At 46.5% G+C, this 20481-nt stretch overlaps 1 protein-coding gene across 2 annotated transcripts; it reads right to left on the bottom strand.

The window, feature by feature from the left end:
- Positions 1-12745: 12745 nt before the first annotated feature.
- LOC124677972 (zinc finger protein CONSTANS-LIKE 13-like) lies at positions 12746-14900 on the bottom strand. 2 transcript variants are annotated; one of them, XM_047213905.1, is made up of 4 exons: positions 14394-14900; positions 14064-14285; positions 13220-13539; positions 12746-13119 (listed from the first exon to the last, which is right to left on the bottom strand). In XM_047213905.1, exons 1-4 carry the CDS (start codon positions 14865-14867, stop codon positions 13026-13028), a joined length of 1110 nt encoding a protein of 369 aa, XP_047069861.1. In that variant the 5' UTR covers positions 14868-14900; the 3' UTR covers positions 12746-13025. The 2 variants fall into 2 exon arrangements, with proteins under 2 accessions (XP_047069861.1, XP_047069862.1); XM_047213906.1 differs by having other exon boundaries at positions 14091-14285.
- Between the last annotated feature and the right edge of the window lie 5581 nt (positions 14901-20481).

Here is a 20481-nt window from a genome sequence, read left to right as displayed (position 1 = left end):
TGCATACCCTTGAAGAGAGTGCATTTGCTACACACATGGGTAGCTACGCACGTGTGCGCTGCCGTTAGATCTGCGCTGAGATTCACACTCATTGAGGTCGCGCTTTGACCGTGTCCCACATCGTGTACAGGAATCCCAATAGCTAATCCCTGTCTCTACCCAAAAAAAAAAGCTAATCACCCAATAGCTGCTGGATTCCCGACCGCTCCTCAACAACATGGCCTCCACCATCCTCGTCGGACCCAATCAGCGTTGCCGCCGTCGGAGAAAAATCAGCGCCAAGCCGGCCTCCACCGCCAAGCCGAACCCAACGAGATCCGCGCCAAGCCGGCCGGACCCAACGAACTCCACACCAAGCCGGCCTCCACCGCCGCTGCCGGTGCAAGATCAGCTTGATGGCAGAGTCGTCATGGCAGAGCCGCTTGATGGTGTCCATGTGTGCCGTCGAGTCTCAACGCCGCCGTCCTGCGCGAACGCTGCTCCCTCCCTCCTTGCTTCCCGTAAAAGAGTAGCCAAACGCAGATCCATGGCGTCGCCAGCTGTTCACTTAGCCCCCCGCCGTCGACCAGAGCTCGAACAGACGCTGGGACTTTCCAAATCGAGTCAACGGCGGACGACAGCGCTGCCGTTGTGCAGGCGCGTGAGGTCGAGCGGGCGACGGGGCTGGCTCCACCGACGGTTCCGGAGTTAATCCTCTCCGGCCCGAGCCGCGAGATGGAGCGCTGGTGGCTCCCGATGGGTGTCCAGGCCGAATGAATCGCGTGATTTAGGCCGTGGAGCATGCGGAGGGGAGAGATCGAACCATCACGTGGTGCCGCGGGGCGCTGCGCGCGGCGGCCGGCTGGGAGCGGAGCTGGGTGGCGTCTGCGAGGATAGCGTGGGCGGCGGAGTGAGGCGCTGCAAGGTCCTGGCGGCAGCCGACGCACCTGGTGATTGCTGGGGCGGGCGGCGCGCGCTTGAGCTATCTGGTGGAGCTGCGTCCTACGCGTTCCGATCCGGTTCGGTTGGCAGGGGAGGCGCCCCACTGGTGGTCGGAAGCGGAGGTAGGAGACGACCTCTGGTCATTCCGATCCGGTTAGGTGGGGGATTTTTCTATCCGGTTTAACTACTGATTAAGCTGCTACAGTAATAGGCGGGATGGGGTAATGGGGTTTGACCAAGTAGACATGTGTCATACGCGGAAGGGGTGCGCAGCTACCCCCGTGGATAGCGAGTTTCATCCGTACCCTTGAATTATCCTAGCTCCGCCCATGCAACTCAGAATATAATGACTTTTCTTTGTTGGTCCGCACAAAAGCATAATTTGGAAAGGGTTCAATTCCACGTTAGGTCAGTAACAACCTAATTTGGGAAGGTAGGGTGTCTCAATGATGCAAAAACATGCCAAATTTTATTCGCTTGGAAAAGCATTGTCCTCTAGGGGTGTTACCCCTCATCATGTATTTCAGCCTTTCAGTAGCAAGTTAACATTGAAAGAACACAATGTCCTCCTAGCACATGGAGTATGCAGTACTAACATTGGACTAATATACATACACGAATACTGGTAAATATAATCCAGTAATTGTCGGCGGCCATAATATTGAGAAGTCTCTTTTATCTGCATTGCCTTCCTTCACACCTTCAGTTCAAGGTTAGGTCTGTTTGTACAGAAGCAAAAAAAATCATTAGACTAGCAGCATCAAATAGCACTTGAGTGAGGATGTGCAGATGTTAACAACATTAAACACCCAATATAATACATTATATATAGTGATCTATGTAGAATACCGAGTATACCAATATGGCAAGGGTCACTACCATGCCATCGCAACTAGACTAGTGAGGGGGGTTCTTTAGATCAAGAGTGGGAAGGGTTAGGTGGAGCCTCAAATCTGATGAAGAATACAACAATTGCAACTCATAATGTAAAATGTAATTCTTGTTGGTCCGCATAACATCTAATTTGGAAAGGCTGGGTGCCTCAAAGATGCAAATTCAATACATGGTAGCACTTTCAAAATAGTCTCTGAATTATAGAAAACTTAATGGTAAAAGATAGCCTAATTGGTAGTGACTCACATATGGAAACTATCTTGAGATCACAATCCTAACAAGTGGGCAGAGCAAAGCATTACAATTCACACTCCACGGGTCACAAAAGAATGGTATTAGAGGAAGAAGAAAAATTCAATATATGGAACCAGTGACATCCTGTAGCTTGATTGAATGAAATATAATTTCAGATGTGCAATTGACCTCCTTGAGAGTAGTACTCTTAAAAAAACAAATTGTGCAGGGACCAATATGATTGACAAATAAATATATAAACTATGAAAAGTATTTCTAACAAATTTCTCTTCGAGAAACTCGTTTTGGGGAAATAAACGGACACTGAAAACTCGTAAAAATAATTTATGTATACAACATCAACATGAGTTCTGGAAGGCACTTCTACAAAAGAAAAATACATGGAACAACACCACACACAAGTTGAAGATACTAGCTACGGATTAGCGGAAGGGTCTGTTTCATACATTACCATCATAGTTTACTTACATGAATTAATCAAATAGAATTTCCATTTGCTACCTTCACCAAAACAAAGCCTTACATTGGTACACAACGGATAAAATAGAGCATATGAATAACCCACTCCTCTTGAGGCCTACCACTCACAGTGGTTTTGATAGATAAATTCGTATCAGCCTAATCACGGGAATGACTAAACATAAATAGTGCATACTAGGTTTCAGTTGATGGTCTCTCCATTAGTATCTGGTTGGTAAATTTGTGACTGGCATCAAAGAAGAGCCGTGCTAAATTTAAATATACTTAGTAAAGCTAGCATCTATCAATAGCCGAGAAAGCAATTTCTCTTGTAGGTATAACTGGGATGCACCAAAAAATGGTTTGGGATAACATTGTTAGGAGGCTAATAATGTAGTACAAAAAATAAGTTTCATTAATTTAGAGGATCATATGGCTCGTAGACATACGAGAAGCCAAAGAAGAGGGGAAGGTATATACCTCAACAATCCGCCACCGTGAGTCCTAATTTTGTGCCCGCCTGGTCCTTCCTCCAGATATCAAATGCCAAAGCTGGAATGATAACAAAGCAAGCTACGGCATGGAGGCCAAATGTCCCCACATCCGCGATCAAGGAACCAATCCTTTGTCCGTGAGATATTGATTTCTCCACATGTGGGGACATGATCATTGTCAGAATACCAGCGACAATTAGCAGGATGCATGCCAAATCTGCAGCGAACCCAAAGACCGCGATGCGAGGAAACTTGCATAGCTCCCGAGTTGACTCCCACGTGATTTCTCCAAAGACGTTCTGAGGAGGACAACAATTTCAGCGAAATCGCAGGGATGGACTACGCCATGGTCCGAAAATGAAAGGATGCATATGAAGTGATAAGCCCACATGAAACACTATTACTAGTCATCTGGACAACTTGAGTTATGTATGGCAAGTTAATTCTAGTGCAATAATGTACAAGCTTAGCCACTGATCTATGGAATCTAGCTAGCGTTGTAATTTTATCGAAGTAAAGATCACAGGAATTTATTTGCAGGATAGTACCTTCTTGAACTCAGAACCAGATCCAGATACAACTGCAACCAGGTAGGCCAGGCACAAGCCGCATAGAAAAACAGCTAGAAGCGCGAGGAAGAGAGAGATTAGGCAGATGGAGAACTTGAAAGCCACGTGCGTGAACGCCTCGAGAAAGACGAGGGGGGCGGAGCCCTTGCGGCAGGCGTGGTGTGCGACAATCGTTGCGGCCATGCCCGCGGAGATGACCCAAGCGGCCGCGAAGCCTAGGTAGGGGAGCGCTGGGGCCGCGAGGCGGACGACGCGCACGAGCCCCAATATCGGGGCGAGGATGAAGCGCACGAACGCCATCACCATGAAGATGATCCGTGTTAGTGGTGGCGACGAAGGCGGTGAGGGCTTCACGGCAGCGTCAACGATGGCCATCGAAAATTTGGAATGTGAAACCCTAGCTCCTAGAAGCTTTCTCTCTCTCTCTCTCGATCTCGAAAGGGCGGAGTGGTTGGGTGGGCAGCGGAGTGAGGGGCTTGTGGGAATGGAATTAGCGAAGAACACAAGATGTGATTTTAAGGCGAAGGCTCTTTGCTTCCGTGGTGTTCTAACCTACTGGATTTGGTTTAATTAATGAAAATAATTAAAAGTGTGAAGCAGGTTAATGTGCCGTGTGGTACTACCTGGCACCTGGCAGAACCACCGCGGTGACGTGGGGCGCACCGAATGAGGAATGCCGCGAGCAAGCGGGGTGGCGTGCGCACGTAAGCGATCGATCGACAGCCACAACTTTGGCCGCATCCGTACGTAAGAGATCGCTCCCACGAATCCATCTGCCCTCCAAAAACGGTTTGTTTCTCTCTCTATCACCACTACTCCATGGCTGCATCGCACTCCTCAAGACTCTCTCTTTTAAATTGAAGGAAGCCTTGCTTTAAATAATAAAATTGTGCGCCCGAGAGATACAAGAATGTTAAAACAGCTTACAACACAACGCCCAACTCAAACACACAAGATAAACTAGAAATGCAGCTTGAGCCGGCGATGTCCTCCTCGCAAGAGCGCCAAGACAGTAGCATAGCAACATCAGGTAAGCAGTGGCATTGAGGGCAGCAAACAGTGATCACCAATGGTGTCAACGAAGGAACACCTTCCTTGTCCATCGCCGAAGAGAGTCCCAACCCTCTCGCCCTGGATCGCAGGGCGCCGTACCGTCGAAGGTGGAGATGTTCACCCTAGAACAAGGAGAGCAACATTCCAGAAAAACCAACCGGGCAGAAGTCGGTTGCAACTCAGCAGTGGCGAAGCCAGAATTTTTAGATTGGATATGCGAAGTTATAAAAAAAATAACACAACAATACAAATTGTTGGTTTCTGAGTGTCACTATTTACTACACCAATGCAAATTGTTGGTTAAATTAGATTGAGCGTTCACCAATGAAATTTGTTGGTTAAATTAGATTGAGTGTACAAGCTAACAACAAAGTAAATTTTATCCTCTATTCTCAAGTGACAACGAGAGAAGATTTGAAAATAAGAAGATATAGATTAGCGCCATCTCCATGCTTCGGCAACATTTATGGTAATATGCATCAATGCGCCGACGGTTTGACGTCATAAGTTTCACTAAGTGACACTCTACTTTAGTTCTTGTTTTAGCGTATCGGTCGGCTTCCATTCACTAGAGTCTTGCGTCTGGACTCGGAACAACACGAGGCAAGGCACTGGATTCTATAATAGATCATGTGGTCGGTAGCAGTCCCGTGGCAGGCCAAAGTGAATGTTGGCCAAGGTTAGAAACACACAGAACTCGGGAGGGCACAAGAGGCTACTCGTCTTGATTTTTTTGCTTAGTTCTACACATTGAAAAGAGGCTACCATACACATACATGTATCCAAATACTGAAAAACTTTCACAAAAATTATTGGGTATACATTGCATACCCTTGAATTAGTCTGGGCGGAAGCTCCGCCCAGACATGGAAGGCAAAGAAAATGTTTGTAAGGAAGAGAACCTGGAGGAATAGGACCTATGGGGTCCAGATTCAAATGAAGAAGCAGTGGCAATGAGAACCAAAATATTTAGAGAAATTGACTTGGCTGATCCAAAGTTTGAGACTTGGATGATTTTTTGAGTCAGTTGAGTTGTTAATTAAGAAGAGAAATCACTGCATAAAGTTGCATCAACAGGAAGGGTATCAAATAGCCAATAAATGGCAGGAAGATGGTTTGTATGTTCAGGTGACTGCAAGTGGTATATCGTGGGCTTCGTATGACAAAATTAGCAAGGCCTTTAAAATTAAGAAATATATTCCTGAGCACACACTTGCAGTAGCACTATGGAGGTGCATGGGTTCACTTTAAATATCTTGGCAAAGAAATATGTTGAGAGCTTAAGGGTTGACCCTTACATGAATATAAAGAACTTTTCAAGAATAGTTCAGGAGTGGAATATGACCCCTAACAGATCAAAGCTGCCGAGGACTAAGAGGTTGGCAATCAAGGTCATTTATGGAGATGAAGAGATAGAACATAACATTTAGGTGATTTGCACCGATGTTACATATATTATTGTGTAATATTGGATACATTACACCAAAATGTTGGATGGATTGAAGAGAATTGTTGTTTACCAATGTCATATTTTAAATGTTACATACATAGAGGAAAAATAATACATTTGGATATTTTTTGTACCGTTAGAAAAAAAGTTGTACCATTATTTCACGACTAAATAAAAAATACTGGAAACCGATGTTAGATACTATGAAAAAAGTTGTTACATATGAACCATTTTTACCCACGGTCGGACGCGCCACTCACTTAAATTGGTCTAACGGTCAGGAAGAGGGTTGATAGATGGCCTTAAATACACGCCGCACTAGGGAATTTTTCGGAAAGAGGTAAACTGCGGTACCCACCAAAAGTTTACGAAATTTCAGATTTTTGGAATAATATTTCAGATTTTTGTTGTTCAAACTTTAATAATTTTTATCCAGTCCCATTGTGGTCATTTATCTGCCCAACAAACACCGCCAATAGATTCGCGAAAAAAAATAACACCGCCAATTGTGCCAGGTAATTTGTACGTCTCAAATCCATGATTCCGGCCGTGACCGGAAATGCTAAACCTACGGGCAAATGGTTACGGAAAAAGACTTACGGGATTACGTGCAGCTAATCAACAATAATCCTAGACTTACGGATAGCCTGGCTTACGGAAACTCTACGGACGGACGTGGCATGGTTTGGTTGGCTGAAAATTTATCCCTGCCTTAAAAAACGGGGAACGATTTGTATTTCCTCCCCAGTGGCTATACCACGTTGTGAGTCCGTAAAAGATTTCTGTAAAATCTGTCCGTACATGTAGCATTACTCGCTAATCAATTGGTGCTAATCCTGTCCGTGACTGATACGCCGAACCGAAGAATCCATATCCTACCTCGCTCGTGAATAATCTAGGCCGTGTCTCTCGGCTATACGGTTACTGCTGTACGAAGCTTGGATCTATTCCAATGGAGCAGCTCGAAGAGATGTGCGTAGATGTTCATCTCGACGAGGGCCTCGCCGCCGAGATCCTCGTCCGCCTACCAGCGAGGTCGGTCCTCCGATACCGCGCCATCTGCAAGGACTGGCTCCGCATCACCGCATGTCAGTCCTTCCTCCGAGCGCACGCCCGCCGTCGCCCGCTCGAGGTCCTTTTCTACACCAGAAGGACTCAAGGACGGTGGTACAACGACAAGAATTGGATGGCGCCGCGGGGCCACGGTGGCGTTTCCCGCGCAGCCCCATGATCCAGGAGGTCGAAGATCAATTCTTCGCCATAACGAAGGAACACAGATCCAACGACACAGGCTACGTGGAGCTGGACGCCCTATCCTTCACCGCCCATCGGCCGGCCGCGGCGCAACATCTAGCACGCTACCCATCGAACTGCGTCCTGCTTGCCTCCCTCGACGGCCTCCTCTTGCTCCGGAGCAGTAAATCCGTCTTCAACTGCCAGCACCTGGTGTGCAACCCCATGACCCGACAGTGGAGCGACCTCCCGCCGCTGATCCGCGATGCCGGTGTCGACGCACGGCAGCGGGAGTGCGGCTTCTACTTCCACGAGCCGTCCGGCGAGTACCGGCTCCTGTGCCACGTCACGTTCTACCAGCCGCGGCCGGAGAGCTGGGCCTACTACGTATTCTCGGCCGGAGCGGACGAGCCGCGGCGGCTGAACGCAGAAGCAACGCCCATGTGGAACACCGTCGTCACCACCCTACGGTCCCAGCCATCGCTAATGAAACCGGCTTTCTACGAGAACCTGATGGCGCCGGCGGTTCTTCACGGGCACCTGCACTGGATGCAGCACATAGAGGCCGGGTTCACCGGCCAGATTGTGGCGTTCGACACGGTGACCGAGACGTTCCGGCGGATGGTTCCTCCGCCCATGACCCACAACGATCCGGAGCACTCGCACCTGCTCGTCGCGGATGGGTCCCTCATGGCGTCGGAGCTGGACCAACTGTTCGTGGACCTCTGGGTGCTCCAGGGCTATGATGGCAGCGTTGCGCCGGGGAGGTGGGAGCGCCGTGTCCGCGTCGAGGTGCCGTGTCACACCGACAATAGGCTGCTGATAGCAACGGGAGGCGACGGAGGGGACGTCATCCTGGGCACCCCCGGTGGCGTGGTAGTGTACAACGTGAGGAGCGGCACGGTCAGGCAGGTTATGGACATCGACGCTTCGAGAAGCGACACTATTGTTTCCCCGTCGCGGGTTGTGTTTAGGGAGAGCATCGTGCGACACCGCTTCTTTGAGGCGAGGCCGCATCCCGGCTTGCGGTACTTCAGCTTCTGTTCATGAGTTTGATGTGGTCAAATAAGCTCGAAAAGTTGTGACCAAATTCTTGCATGAAGATCACGGCTAGAAAAATTAACAAGTCAATGTTTTTTTAGGGAGAAGACATAGCAATGCTGATGGGAAGACAAATTCACACTTGACTACTTTTATTGTTGTACTGATAATACCTTGTACTCTAAATACTGTTGCAGTGATTTGCATTGCTTTAATTGTTTAAGCCATTTTGTCACCATATCCCTAACTTTCAACAAAAAAAAAGTACACCTCAAGCAAGAAAATTAATCAGAAATTAACCTAAGAGCAAATTCCAGGAGGGTAAATGGACTGGCTTACTCAGATCTGCATCATAATGAAGATGTTCTTTTACACAACACAATGTGGCTTGCATTATCGCTAACTATATAGTGAATTAATTTATTATTTTTATACGTAACAATAGACACACAAACATAAGAAAGAAACATCCGTGTTTCATAGAAAGGGCGATCAACAACTCAACCAAATGGTATAGTCCAAATGACAATCAAAATTTATTTAAACTTTTATCATGGAAGTGCAATACGATTTCTGATCTAGGCTAATTTTTGAGTAATAGGGAGCAATTTTTTAAAAAATTGCTAGGAAATAGAAACCACTAAGGATCGTGAATCCCATTAACATCCTAGTGAAATGAGCACCATGATTTCGACTAGTCCACATGAATGCAATTCACCTGGACTCCACCTTTCCTTGGAGTTGAACTATTCACCTAATCCGTGTTTAGAGTGTTAGGAATCGAGATGCACAATAAACGAAGAACGAAAAAGAAAAACACTGCAGGGGACACGAGATTTTAACGTGGAAAACCCTTGCAACACACAAGGGAAAAACCACGGGCGCCAGCCAGCAAAACTTCACTATTTTGGTGGTGTTTACAAACGCCGTGGGTGTACAAAGATGCGATGAAACCCTAGCGGCGGCTTACAGGGAAAATATATAGACGGTGGCAACGATCCGTACCGCGGGGGGCTTCGCCCCCCGCACCCCCCAGGTGCACCTGCTGGGCCTCGGTATGGGCTAACTTCAGACTCGCTTCGCTCGGCCCAAGCCTACCGGCGACGGGCCTCGCTCCGCTCGTCAGAAGTTAGCCTCTTCTTGGAATTTGGATCACAAAATAACATAGAGCATGGTTTTATATTAGCGAGCGATCATGAGAAGTAGGGGCGGCACTCTCAGTAGGGCAAGGTAGGACGGCTTCCCTACCTTATTTGGCAAAACATTTCAGATACATTTCTTTTATTTGAACAATTTAAGTGGTTTTAATCAAAAACGAAGAAAGTTAGCCTATAACAAAGGGAACTGATGACACGAAGGAGCATCACCAATCCACCAATCCTCCCAGAAACGATTGTTTTTCACATTTCGGACTATTTTCTTGCAGTAATTATAGAAATGTTCCGAAATTTTCAGAATACCATGCCAAAACATTGAGCCTCCAGGCTTAACCTTAAATCTATATACATTTATTTATACTTGTTTTAGAGAACATTGTGTAAAACTGATTTTCTACAAATAGTACGCGTAACGTCTAGTCTAGTCGGAAACAAACTCTTCCTCTATCTAATAGACCACATGGAAAGATGGTTCCGATCCATTTGAAATATCGTAGACAGAGAACAAAAAAGCGGCCAACACACAAGGATCAGATCTATGAAGATGCAAGTAAATAAATTGGATCTAGAAAGTTATCATGGTAGAGCTCGATGACGACTCTAAACACGGCGATCCCCGCACCTAGGCGTATCCCTCCCAAGCTCGAGGATTTAGTATCCTCCTTTCCTCCTAGGATCGAAAGGGTCGATCCCTCTGCCGATATCCACGCGTACGATAGATTGATCTGCGAGCGGTTCGCTGCCCAAGGCCTTGTGTACATGGTGAGACTACTCTAGCATTTCGGTTTATTGTGAAGAACTCGAAGAGGGGGGAGAGAAAGAGAGAGATGTGGGGTTGTGTATGTTTGAGGTGGAGCTGCTAGGTTTGAAGGGGAGGGGATCATTTTGGAGGAGGGGACATCCCTAGGATGCCGTCCTCCCCTCCCGCCCAGGTGGAGCCTCCCTGAGGTGCCACCTCCCCAGCCACCGCCTCGCCCCTGCCCAACCCTGGTTGGCCCTTTGGCCCACAAGGGGCAAGGGGCCAGCCGTATGTGCCTTTTGGGATGTAGGCACCTAACCCTTATTTGCCACTAGGGCCCATGTAGACTGGGGTGGCCTTTGCAACTCTTCAGTTAATGACAAACAAAGTGCTGAGTCGCAAATATCACCTCTATAAGATCTGGAGAAATTCGTTGTCGGTGACCTCAGATCGGGCATGGTGGTGTCTCCATAGGTATGGTACAAAGTGATTTGCACCAATGTTACATATGTTACAATGTAATGTTTGATACATTACACCAAAATGTTGGATGCATTGCAGAGAATTTTTGTTTACTGCTGGCTCCCAAGTGTAGGAGATCAATTATAGTACTTTTCAATAATAAAGTTTGTCGAACCCACGAGAAGCTGGAGGTATTGGTTAGTAAGTTTGACGAGTAAAACAATAAAAGGGTGCACCAGTTTTGGTGTTTACTTTGTGTAGTTTGCAATAAAATAAAATACTAAAAGTAAATAGAAACAAGTAAATGTTCTCAATGAGAGAAAGCCCAATCGTGTGAACTTATATGTGACAAGCATTCCCAAGGGCGGCATGGATTTACTTAGCATTAGATTTCTACACAACATGGTAAATATCTTGTCAAGTTCATTCCTGTAGGGAGGGGCCTAAATTAGGTGCAGTCATATATATGAGCAAATGCACCCCTTATGATGGGTCATAGAGTCATTTTCATGAGAAAGTATAGAAATCATTACGACATAAATGTCCCACCATATCAGTTAGTTAGTTTATTGGCCCCTAACATAAACCCCTCTAATATATGCAACTCAAAGTATTGGAAGACGGCTTCTGTCATTTCGTCCCTTCCAACCCTCATCATTACATGAAATGCAGCCCTATGAGCCCATATAGGTAAAGTAATATGCAGTCTATGTTCGCATAAAACCATCATAGAACCACATAAAAGATAAAAACTTGACCAAATACTCATTGCATATTATAAGGAAATCATATCCAATTCATCATATGACCTCAGGAACATGGGAATCTACTCACAAGTGACAAACATGGTATAGATCAGAGGCATATGGATTACAACACAATCTGAACATATAATCTCTCCACCAAATAAAGACAAGTTAACAATCACAATCATGCAAATAGTAGTTAAACAATATCCGGTGTTCAATCAATCACAAACTATGAGGAGGATGAAGTGAATCTTGGAGATGGAGATGGTGATCATGATGGTACTGTCATGGTTTTTATTGTCGGCCGGAATTTCCGAAATTTCCCCGGAAACTGTAAATTCTGCTACCCTCCGAGAACTACTCATACCGTTAAAAAAATCGGATTGTTTGAATTTAAGTTCCGATTTGTGGTCAAATAGGCAAGGTATGTGACTTCTGTCATAGTTCCTTCTGTTTCCTAGTGGTTATGCGCAGAGGTCAAAATAGGATTTGAGCCTGTTACGTCTAGGAAATAGATGGAACTCTCGTACCACGGCAAACGAACATATATGTAAGACTGACTTACCAATTTATTTGTTTAGCACCCAAAAAATGAATTCAAATTTTGTTTGAATAAACTCGGGTGGAATAAACCCGAGATTTCGCGGTAACCGGATTTTCCAGGGTCAACCGGTAAAAAACTGTAACCGAAGAAAAAAAATCCTTGGTGCTGATGGCGATGTTGATAGAGACCCCCCTACGCCAAGGAGGAGTGGTAATGACGATGGCGTTGATTTCCCCCTTACTGAAGATTCCGGTGCTGCATGATCTACCCTCTCCCAGAGTAGGAGATGACTTTCGCCTCTGTAAATCTTGGAAAAACTATGACGTAAGTTTTCTGGCGAGACGGGGGCACGTCTGTATAAAGGAGGGGCCGAGACGACACTCGAGACCCAAACAGGCCTGGGTGGGTGGTGCGCCCAACTAAGGTGGGCTAGGTTGTGACGTTCGACATGGTGACCGAGACGTTCCGGCGGATGGCTCCCAGCCCATGACCGGCAAGGAACCAGAGCACTCACACTTGCTCGCCGCGGATGGGTCGCTGACGTTGTATTTGTGTTATGTTTTAATTTCACAAAGTTTAGCAAGCTTTAGGTAAGAGAAAGTATATGGGTGTAGTAGGATTAGCCAACGGTATGCCAATATCGGCCATAAGATTTCTCTTCGATAATGAGCAGTCCCTAACCACACCATAAGTTTTCTCCCCAATAATGAGCAGTCCTTTGACATTCTAACAAAAACACCTTTCATGCTGATGTCAAGTAGGAGAAATCCTAACAAGATTACTGCTCCTGTGGCACACTCAACTGAATCATCACGACCAACAGGTGAATCCAACCAGTCACGAAGAACCTGCTAGTGAAACTGTGTAAAATGGACTGGTTGGAAGATACTACAAGCTGACAGACACATGTGGAGTGGAGCCACTTGACGAGTACATGTACATGGTATAACTTGGTAAGCACTGCCATTGCCGCGCTGCCCCTAGCTCGACGGACACAGGCTTAAATCAAATCTCGCTCGATTTGGCGAAGCGACCCTTGACCCTCGCCCTGCCGTCGGCGCGGGCCTTGCGCGACTCGTACCGAATCTGCTTCCCGAATCTGCGATAACAGCCCCAAGAAGGACACAAGAACGTTCAAGGAATTAGGTTCGATACATGGTGAAAATATAACTTGTGGCATGGCATGGAATTTGTCTCACATCCTGTTCTTCCTCTTCTCCTTGTAGCGCGAGATCACCAAGCTACGGTCGGGGTAGGCAACGTCGTAGCCGCTGCTCTTGGGCTGAACCGCTTCCGGTTCCGGCGCCAGCATTGCCGCCACGGGTGCCCGCGGGTGGTCGTCGTGGCCGCCGTTGGCGACGTCGATGCTGCTGCTGCTGCTGCGGCTCAGGGCGGGGCAGACTTCTGCTATCTCCACGAACGACGACAGGCTCGGTTCTGCCGGCGAGCTCGCTGGGACTTGCTCGTGCTTGTCTGGAGAGACGTCGCTGCGATCGACTGCAGTCCATGCCTCATGGCGCTGTGGCAAGACCAGAATGAGGTATTGAGGTTACAGCTCGAGTGCTTTCAGAAAAATTTCAACTGCTATAGTAGGAGTGAAACAATTTTTTTCTGGTTGTTCTGTCATGTTGTGGCGTTGTACTGAAAAGTATTTTGGTGGACAATGGAAATCATGATATAATTAGCGTACTATTTTTTAGAGAAAAAATCTCTAGCTCACTATCAATATCATAATCATCTCTATTAGACTTAAGAATAGTGTACTAGTCGGTTGCAACTGGAAAGATCATTAGCTACTCCTGTCTCTGTTGTTCTGATTGTGTTGAATCAATGTGATGGTATAGGAGTTGGGAGTGTTATGCCATGGCCCATATAATAATGTACATTGTGAGAAATCGAAGACTATGGTTTGTGGTATTTTTTAGATTTCAAGGTTTTCTGAGTTTTCGATAAACTGTCTGCTTCACAAATTCAGAGTTGAGTACGTCTGCAGATCGTTGTGTATACTCTGAGATATTTTCAATTGAAGCGCAAGAAATAAACCTGACAAGGCACAACGATGCTTGTTACCTCCTTGCTGACGGCCACGGTGCCAAGAGCCCCAAAATTGCCATGCCCAAAATCATAACCTGAAGATGCCCATGGATGCATCAGATCACTGGCCGGCTCCGCTTCGACATACGCAGCCGCCACCTCCGACTTGGCAAGCTCACGGAGCTGCCGGATAACCTCCCCGTCCGGCTCCCCACGGGACGGACTCCGGTTCTTGCACACAAATTGTAAAAAATATCAGAAACTTTTGATTTACCTTTGTCGGACGGTGAACAGTAAATGAACGCTACAGGTTGCAGTGATGGTGTCGTTGGCACCAACCATGGGGGAGGACGAGGTGACCAGAGGCTGGAGGCCATGGCAGGAGGTGGTGGGCACGATGACGTCGTCGAAGGTGAGCACCCGGGGCTCCTCCCAGACAGGCCGCCACCCCTCTTTCGTCTCCGCCTTCTCGCCGCCACACTCGTGGACGACGACGCCGAGGATCGCCGCGAGCTCGCCCACCGAGGGGCACCCGGTGTACCCTTCCACCGTGCCGCGGTCGTGCATCACCGGCTCCCCTCCCCGGCGGCGCTCTTCGAAGTCGCAGTCCGAGCAGAGGAAACGCGCGGCACCTCCGCGGCGGAAGGAGGCCCCGGTGGCGCGGCAGGCGGCGCAGAGCGGGGCGCGGGCGTGGCGGGAGGAGACCGTGTTGGCGCCGTGGACGTGGCGGTCGCACGGCAGGCACAGCCCCGAGGCGTCGGCGCGGCAGTACACCACCGCCGGCATGTCGCCGCAGAAGTAGCACTCGGCCATCGTCGCCACAGGCGCCGGAGCCGCCACGGTGGTGTCGGCCTATGTTGCCCGGATACGGCGATACGGATACGGATACGGATACCGCGATACGCCGATACGGCGATTTTCGGAAAACAAGGATACGGGGATACGTTTGTACATATATAATTAACATTATTAAATTACTGATTTTTGCTCAAAAATTAAAAATTTAACTATATAGGAGTATAGGAGTACGTTGTTTGCCAAAGAAGCTTTGGATCATCATTTGGAGGAATCACATGAACAACATTCAATATCTGACATGCAAGAAGAGAAAGTAACAGGGAGTATACGATAGTCAATCCAGTAGACAATGATTAATCCAATTCAATCAAGCCATCAAGGTGTTCTACAATAACAATCTATATTTGGTGTTAATTGACCGAGATCCTCAGAATCATGCATGTGGCCTTACACATGAGTGTGGTTGAAGAAGGATTTGGCACACTAGCAATACAAATTCATGTACGTACTAAAGAAGATCAGGAAACTTTGCTATCTCGAAAGAAGAACAACAGGCATAGGCATGTACATACTAGATAGTCAGTACAAATAATTAATCAAAATCAATAAAGGATTGCAGAGTGCAAGCGCTTCCTCACTACCATGATTCCTCGAATTCCGGCGACCGGCGCTGGTTCCGGCAGCCCGGCCACGCCCGCCGCAGCAAGCGACCAAAACCAATCTACGTTGGGACCAAGAAGAAGAAGCGAGAGATTGAGATGGGAAGAGGGGAAACTGACCTGCAGTCCTGCGATGCAGCGGCGGACGGCGAAGGGATCTGCTCGCCGGCGACCGGTCCGGCGGCGTAGTAGCACAGGTGGCCAGCGATTTGATGCGGCGTGCGGCGCCCAGGCGAAACGTCGGTGAGAAAGTGTGTTGTGGTGTATGCTTCGTGTGTATTTTACAGCGGGATTAGGGTATTTTCGTATCCCTCCCGTATCACGGCCGTATCCAAAAGGTATCCGATTTATTTTCTTTTTTCTAAAAAACAAAAAATCGCCTGATACGTGCAGATACGTATCCAAGCGTATCTGATACGTATCCGCGTATCCGGCCGTGTCCGACCCCCGATACGCCACATTTCAGCCGTATCCGTGCAATGTAGGTGTCGGCAACAACAGGCCCGGGTGCCGTGCGGCTTCCAGACATGGCCTTCTCCGCTTCCTCTTCTTGTCGGGCAGTCTTGTTGGTATCACTAGGTTTAATAGGCACCGGCAGCGCGCGGAAGCGACAAGAGAGAGAGGTGGGCTTCCGTGGACGCCATGAATGAATGACCCGCGTGCTTGACGGGTGGGCGGAGGTGGAGGACAAGTGTGACGGCCGCAGTAAAGAGACGGAATCGATGGGCTCGAAAGGGAGAGATCGGTCGCTGAGGAGGTCGAGGAGACGCTTCCAACTTCCAAGTACGTGTGCAGAGCGGGAAGAGGGCGGGCCGAGAGGTGGCGCTCAGTGTCACTCTCACTGGCGTGCACCACTCTACTCCCTCCGTCCACAAATAAGTGTACATTTGAGTTTTTAGATAAGTCAAATTTTATTAACTTTGACCAACTTTTTAGGAAAAAGTAACAACATTTATGACACTAAACTACCATCACTAGATTCGTCTCAAAATACAGTCTCATAATATAGTAATTTGATGTCACACATGTTGCTACTTTTTGGTAAAAAAAAGGTCAAAATTGTTAAAGTTTGACTTATCCAAAAACCCAAATGTACACTTATTTGTGGACGGAGGGAGTAGATATGTATAGCAATGTCACACAAAACTACAGAAGCACATGATGACATGAACACATGCATGGAAAAACGAAGAAAACTTGGCGAAACTGTTATTCCCACCGGATGTGCCACAGAGTAATTGATCTTCAGTACTGCTCCCTCTTGCCTTAAGTACTTATCGCAGGTTCATGGGCTGAGGTAGTGCAATGTACTCCTACATACGAAGGCAAGTCTTATAAGAGCATGTCACGTCCCTCAAAAAACTTCCGGCACAAATGATTTGTGATACGTTTGGGACCGCGCCGGACAAAAAAAGACCAAAAATCTGTACAAAAAAGAGGTACTTTCCAGCCGCGTCCTTCAAATAGTGCCCGGATACATGCATTTCAATAGAGGGGACCAGCCCATGTGGGAAAAGTAGGTGAGAGAAAGTGTGGGAAAAGAGAATCACATGTGGGGACTATGGGTTGCATGCATGCATGTGGACGCTGTTTTTGTGTCCGGCGTTCCCGGTAGAGACTCTATGCAGAGAGTCTCTGCCGGGGACGCCGGACATAAAATGAGGCGCTATTTAGCTTTGGGGAACGCGACTGGATAGATTTTTCCCCCATTTTTTGTCCGCCGTCCCCCAAACGTCATTTAGGAGACGCGACTGGAGATGCTCTAAGATCATTAGTCTTCAGCACACGTTAGACCGAGAATGTTACGCTAACCCAAGCACTTAGAACCTGATGAAAAAATTAGTACTCCCTCTTTTGCTAAATGCAATGTATCTTAGTTTATTTTTTCAATTCAAATGATACAAATTTTAACTAAATATGTAGAAAAATATATCAACATTTACATCAATTCTCCCACCGTCCCAAAATGTAAGGCATCTAAGAATTAGTCAAAAGTCAAATCTTACTAACTTTAGCTAAATATTTTTAAAAAATATCTACATCTATAATATCGAATGAACATGATAAGAAAATATACTTTATGGTAAATCTATTGATATTGATACAATATTGTAAATGTTCGTATTTTTGTGTATATAAACTTAGTCAAACTAAAAAAAAAGTTGACTTTTGACTAATTCTTAGACGCCTTACATTTTTAAACAGAGGGAGTATTAGTAGAATCACCTTGATAAATATATGGGTGTGACTAATTATCAATCGACTAAAAACTAAGCTAATTTTCAGTCAGGTGATGTCATCTATGTGTAAGTAGTCAAATCTGAATTGCAACCTCATGTGCAACTGAAAATATCTCAGCTCATGGCTAACACGAATCACTACGCAGTCCTATGGTTTAGGTTACGCAATCCTATGGTTTAGGAGTCGACTGAAAACAAAGTTAATTCTCAATCAACTTAGAGCTAACAAAAACCATAAATATATTTTCATAGGGAGTGATTAATTCTCAGTAAACTAAGAACTAAATTAATTCTTAAGTAAATTCGTCAAATTTTAGTTGTGATTCATGTTGCGACTCATGACTAACACAGATCTTAAAGCAATTCAATGATTGCAAACCATGTTGTAAGTAGTAAAATCTTAGTTGCAACCTCATGCGCAACCGTTAAAATCTCAGCTGCATCTCATGTTGCAACTTAGTTAACATAAATCATAATGTAATCCAGAGGTGAGAGAGTCGGCTGAAAATTAAATTAATTCTCAGTTACTTGGTCAAACTTTACATACTAAGAATTAGCTTATGGTGAGAACCAACATGTGGTTGGATGGTTAGGAGAGCAGTGACACCCCAGCCCACCAGACACCATACAGACAGGTTTTATACTTTGGTGATACTTTGGTGTCCCATAGAAGGAGGAATATTCTTTCCTTGATAGACGATGTCTCTGTCGACAGCGAGGCGCTGGTGGTAACCCCGTTAATCTCAAAACCCGTTGGATCAGTTTCGTGGACTCAGTTTCTCAGAAGTTCTCATAGAGATACGGTGTACGTGCGTTAATAGAGACGAATGTATGTATGTATTTATGAACGTTTGCACCTGTGCCGTGTTTCACACACCAAAAATTAGCTTATGGTGATGTATATGTTTTTATATTTTTTTTGTCATACTTGGTCAAAATTCATACCGTTTGCTTTCTAAAAAAATTATAAACTATTACATTTTATTAAAGAGGGAGTAAATCCTACTATGTATAATTACCACTAATCACTGTTCATTGATAGGTAGAGCCGTAGAAGTAGGTAACACCATGATGCAACGAAGGTGGCCACAATGGTGGTGTCCTTTGTCTTCGCCCCAGTTGAATGAGCACGTGACAATCACCCACTTGACAATGGTGAGAGATCCGATTACGTGACAACCACCCACTTGACAATCGTGAGAGATCCGAATACGAGGGGTATCTGTCGACGGCGGTTGTACCGGCACGTCGAAATGCCACAAGAGTACACGCAATGAGGGACCGCCTTCGTCTTCAAGCTCTGCTAGTCTGCTTGCCTCTCGTTTCCGGCTGGAACCCTGGAGGGAGACTGGTTCAAACCGGTGATATAGAGCGTGTTTGGTGTCAACAATGTGCTTTTTCTCACATGGTGGAGAAGAAAATCTTGCGTTTGGTTAAAATCTTTGCATCGCACAAACTTTAAAGCACCTGAAAAAAGTTGTATGTCGAGGAACGCTTGATTCGGCCGTTTCCAGTGATGCAACCTCGTCTTGCACTCGCTGGAGCTAAACTACGCAGCGGTGGTGCGAGTGAGAGATGGCAGGAGCCCTCGCGCCGGGGAAAATGCGACGGGAGAAATTTGGTCACCTCCCGCCGATACCCCCCCCTATTTACACCGCCCCGTATCACCTCCCAAAGACGTGCTACCATTTCCCCCCTTTCGAGCTCTCCGTCCATAGCTACTCGCTGCAGCAAGGTAAGTGACGGGCTCATCTGCGACCTCCGTTGTGACTGCTCTTCCTCCTCCATCTAGCCAAGATGTCGTCTTCTTCCTTCGGGTCCGACTGCCAGATCACTGTGAGTACCACCCAACCCTGGCTTAGATGATCTACACCAAAGTTGCTGCTGCGTGTACGAATATAGAGTTATTGGTTCGATCTACCTGTTTATCTTACTTGGTGCTTCGATCTGTAAGATATAAAGTAGTTTACCTATGTTTCTTGCTTCGATATGTTTAGTGTACTTTTGCTACGTTCATGTTTAGATATGTAAGGGCTTGCTACGATCTATAAGAGTAGAGTAGCTTTGCACATGAGTTCTTGTTTCGATATGTACAATTGTTCTGCTTAGTTCTTGCTTAGATCTGTAAAGCGTCAATTGCCCTTCATTTCGTCGAACACATGTGTATGTGTTCTTCTAAGTCCAATCGTCCACGCATATATATGTGTGATAGTTGGTACGAGGACTGGGTTTGACGATGTGTACAACTACTCCTTGTACCAGCTATGCACTTATACATGGAAGTAGGCATAGAAGATTACTATTGTGTTATGGTCAATATGTGTGTGCACAACGTGTTTGTAACTTCACTTTGCTACCATGCTTGCACTTATACACTGCAACTTGCTTACCATTGTTCTTGCACTTTGGTACTTTGATTGTCTGTATAGGATGCGAGCCCCGTTGATCAGTCGCCCAAGTCTGTGCTACATGTTGTGCCAATCCGGTACATCCCGGTGCCTCATAAGTTATGCCCTATCACGAAGAGGCCCAACATGCTATGGTCCGACGCTCTGTGCACCTTCGTGTTGAACTGGGTGTGCGAGTTTGTCACGGAAGAGAAGGCCAGAGTGCCGTTGTTCGGGAACCGTAACCTAAAAGCGGTATCTGCGGCTATTCTGAAGTACATTGGCCGTGAGGTTTGTGTCGCTCAGGTCTACAACCATTTGAGTCACTGGAGATCAAGGTGGG

The sequence above is a fragment of the Lolium rigidum genome, chromosome 7 (assembly GCF_022539505.1).
Source record: "Lolium rigidum isolate FL_2022 chromosome 7, APGP_CSIRO_Lrig_0.1, whole genome shotgun sequence".
Lineage (NCBI taxonomy): Eukaryota > Viridiplantae > Streptophyta > Magnoliopsida > Poales > Poaceae > Lolium > Lolium rigidum.
This window is presented reverse-complemented; position numbering and strand designations above follow the sequence as displayed.

Excerpts from the sequence above, each read along its gene's own strand:
- LOC124677972 (XM_047213905.1), bottom strand. The coding sequence starts at position 14,867 with ATGGCCGAGTGCTACTTCTGCGGCGACATGCCGGCGGTGGTGTACTGC. Across the intron at positions 13,540-14,063 it reads GCATCGTTGTGCCTTGTCAG|CGCCATGAGGCATGGACTGC; the intron begins GTTTATTTCTTG and ends GTCTTGCCACAG. Across the intron at positions 13,120-13,219 it reads GAGAAGAGGAAGAACAGGAT|ATTCGGGAAGCAGATTCGGT; the intron begins GTGAGACAAATT and ends CTGTTATCGCAG.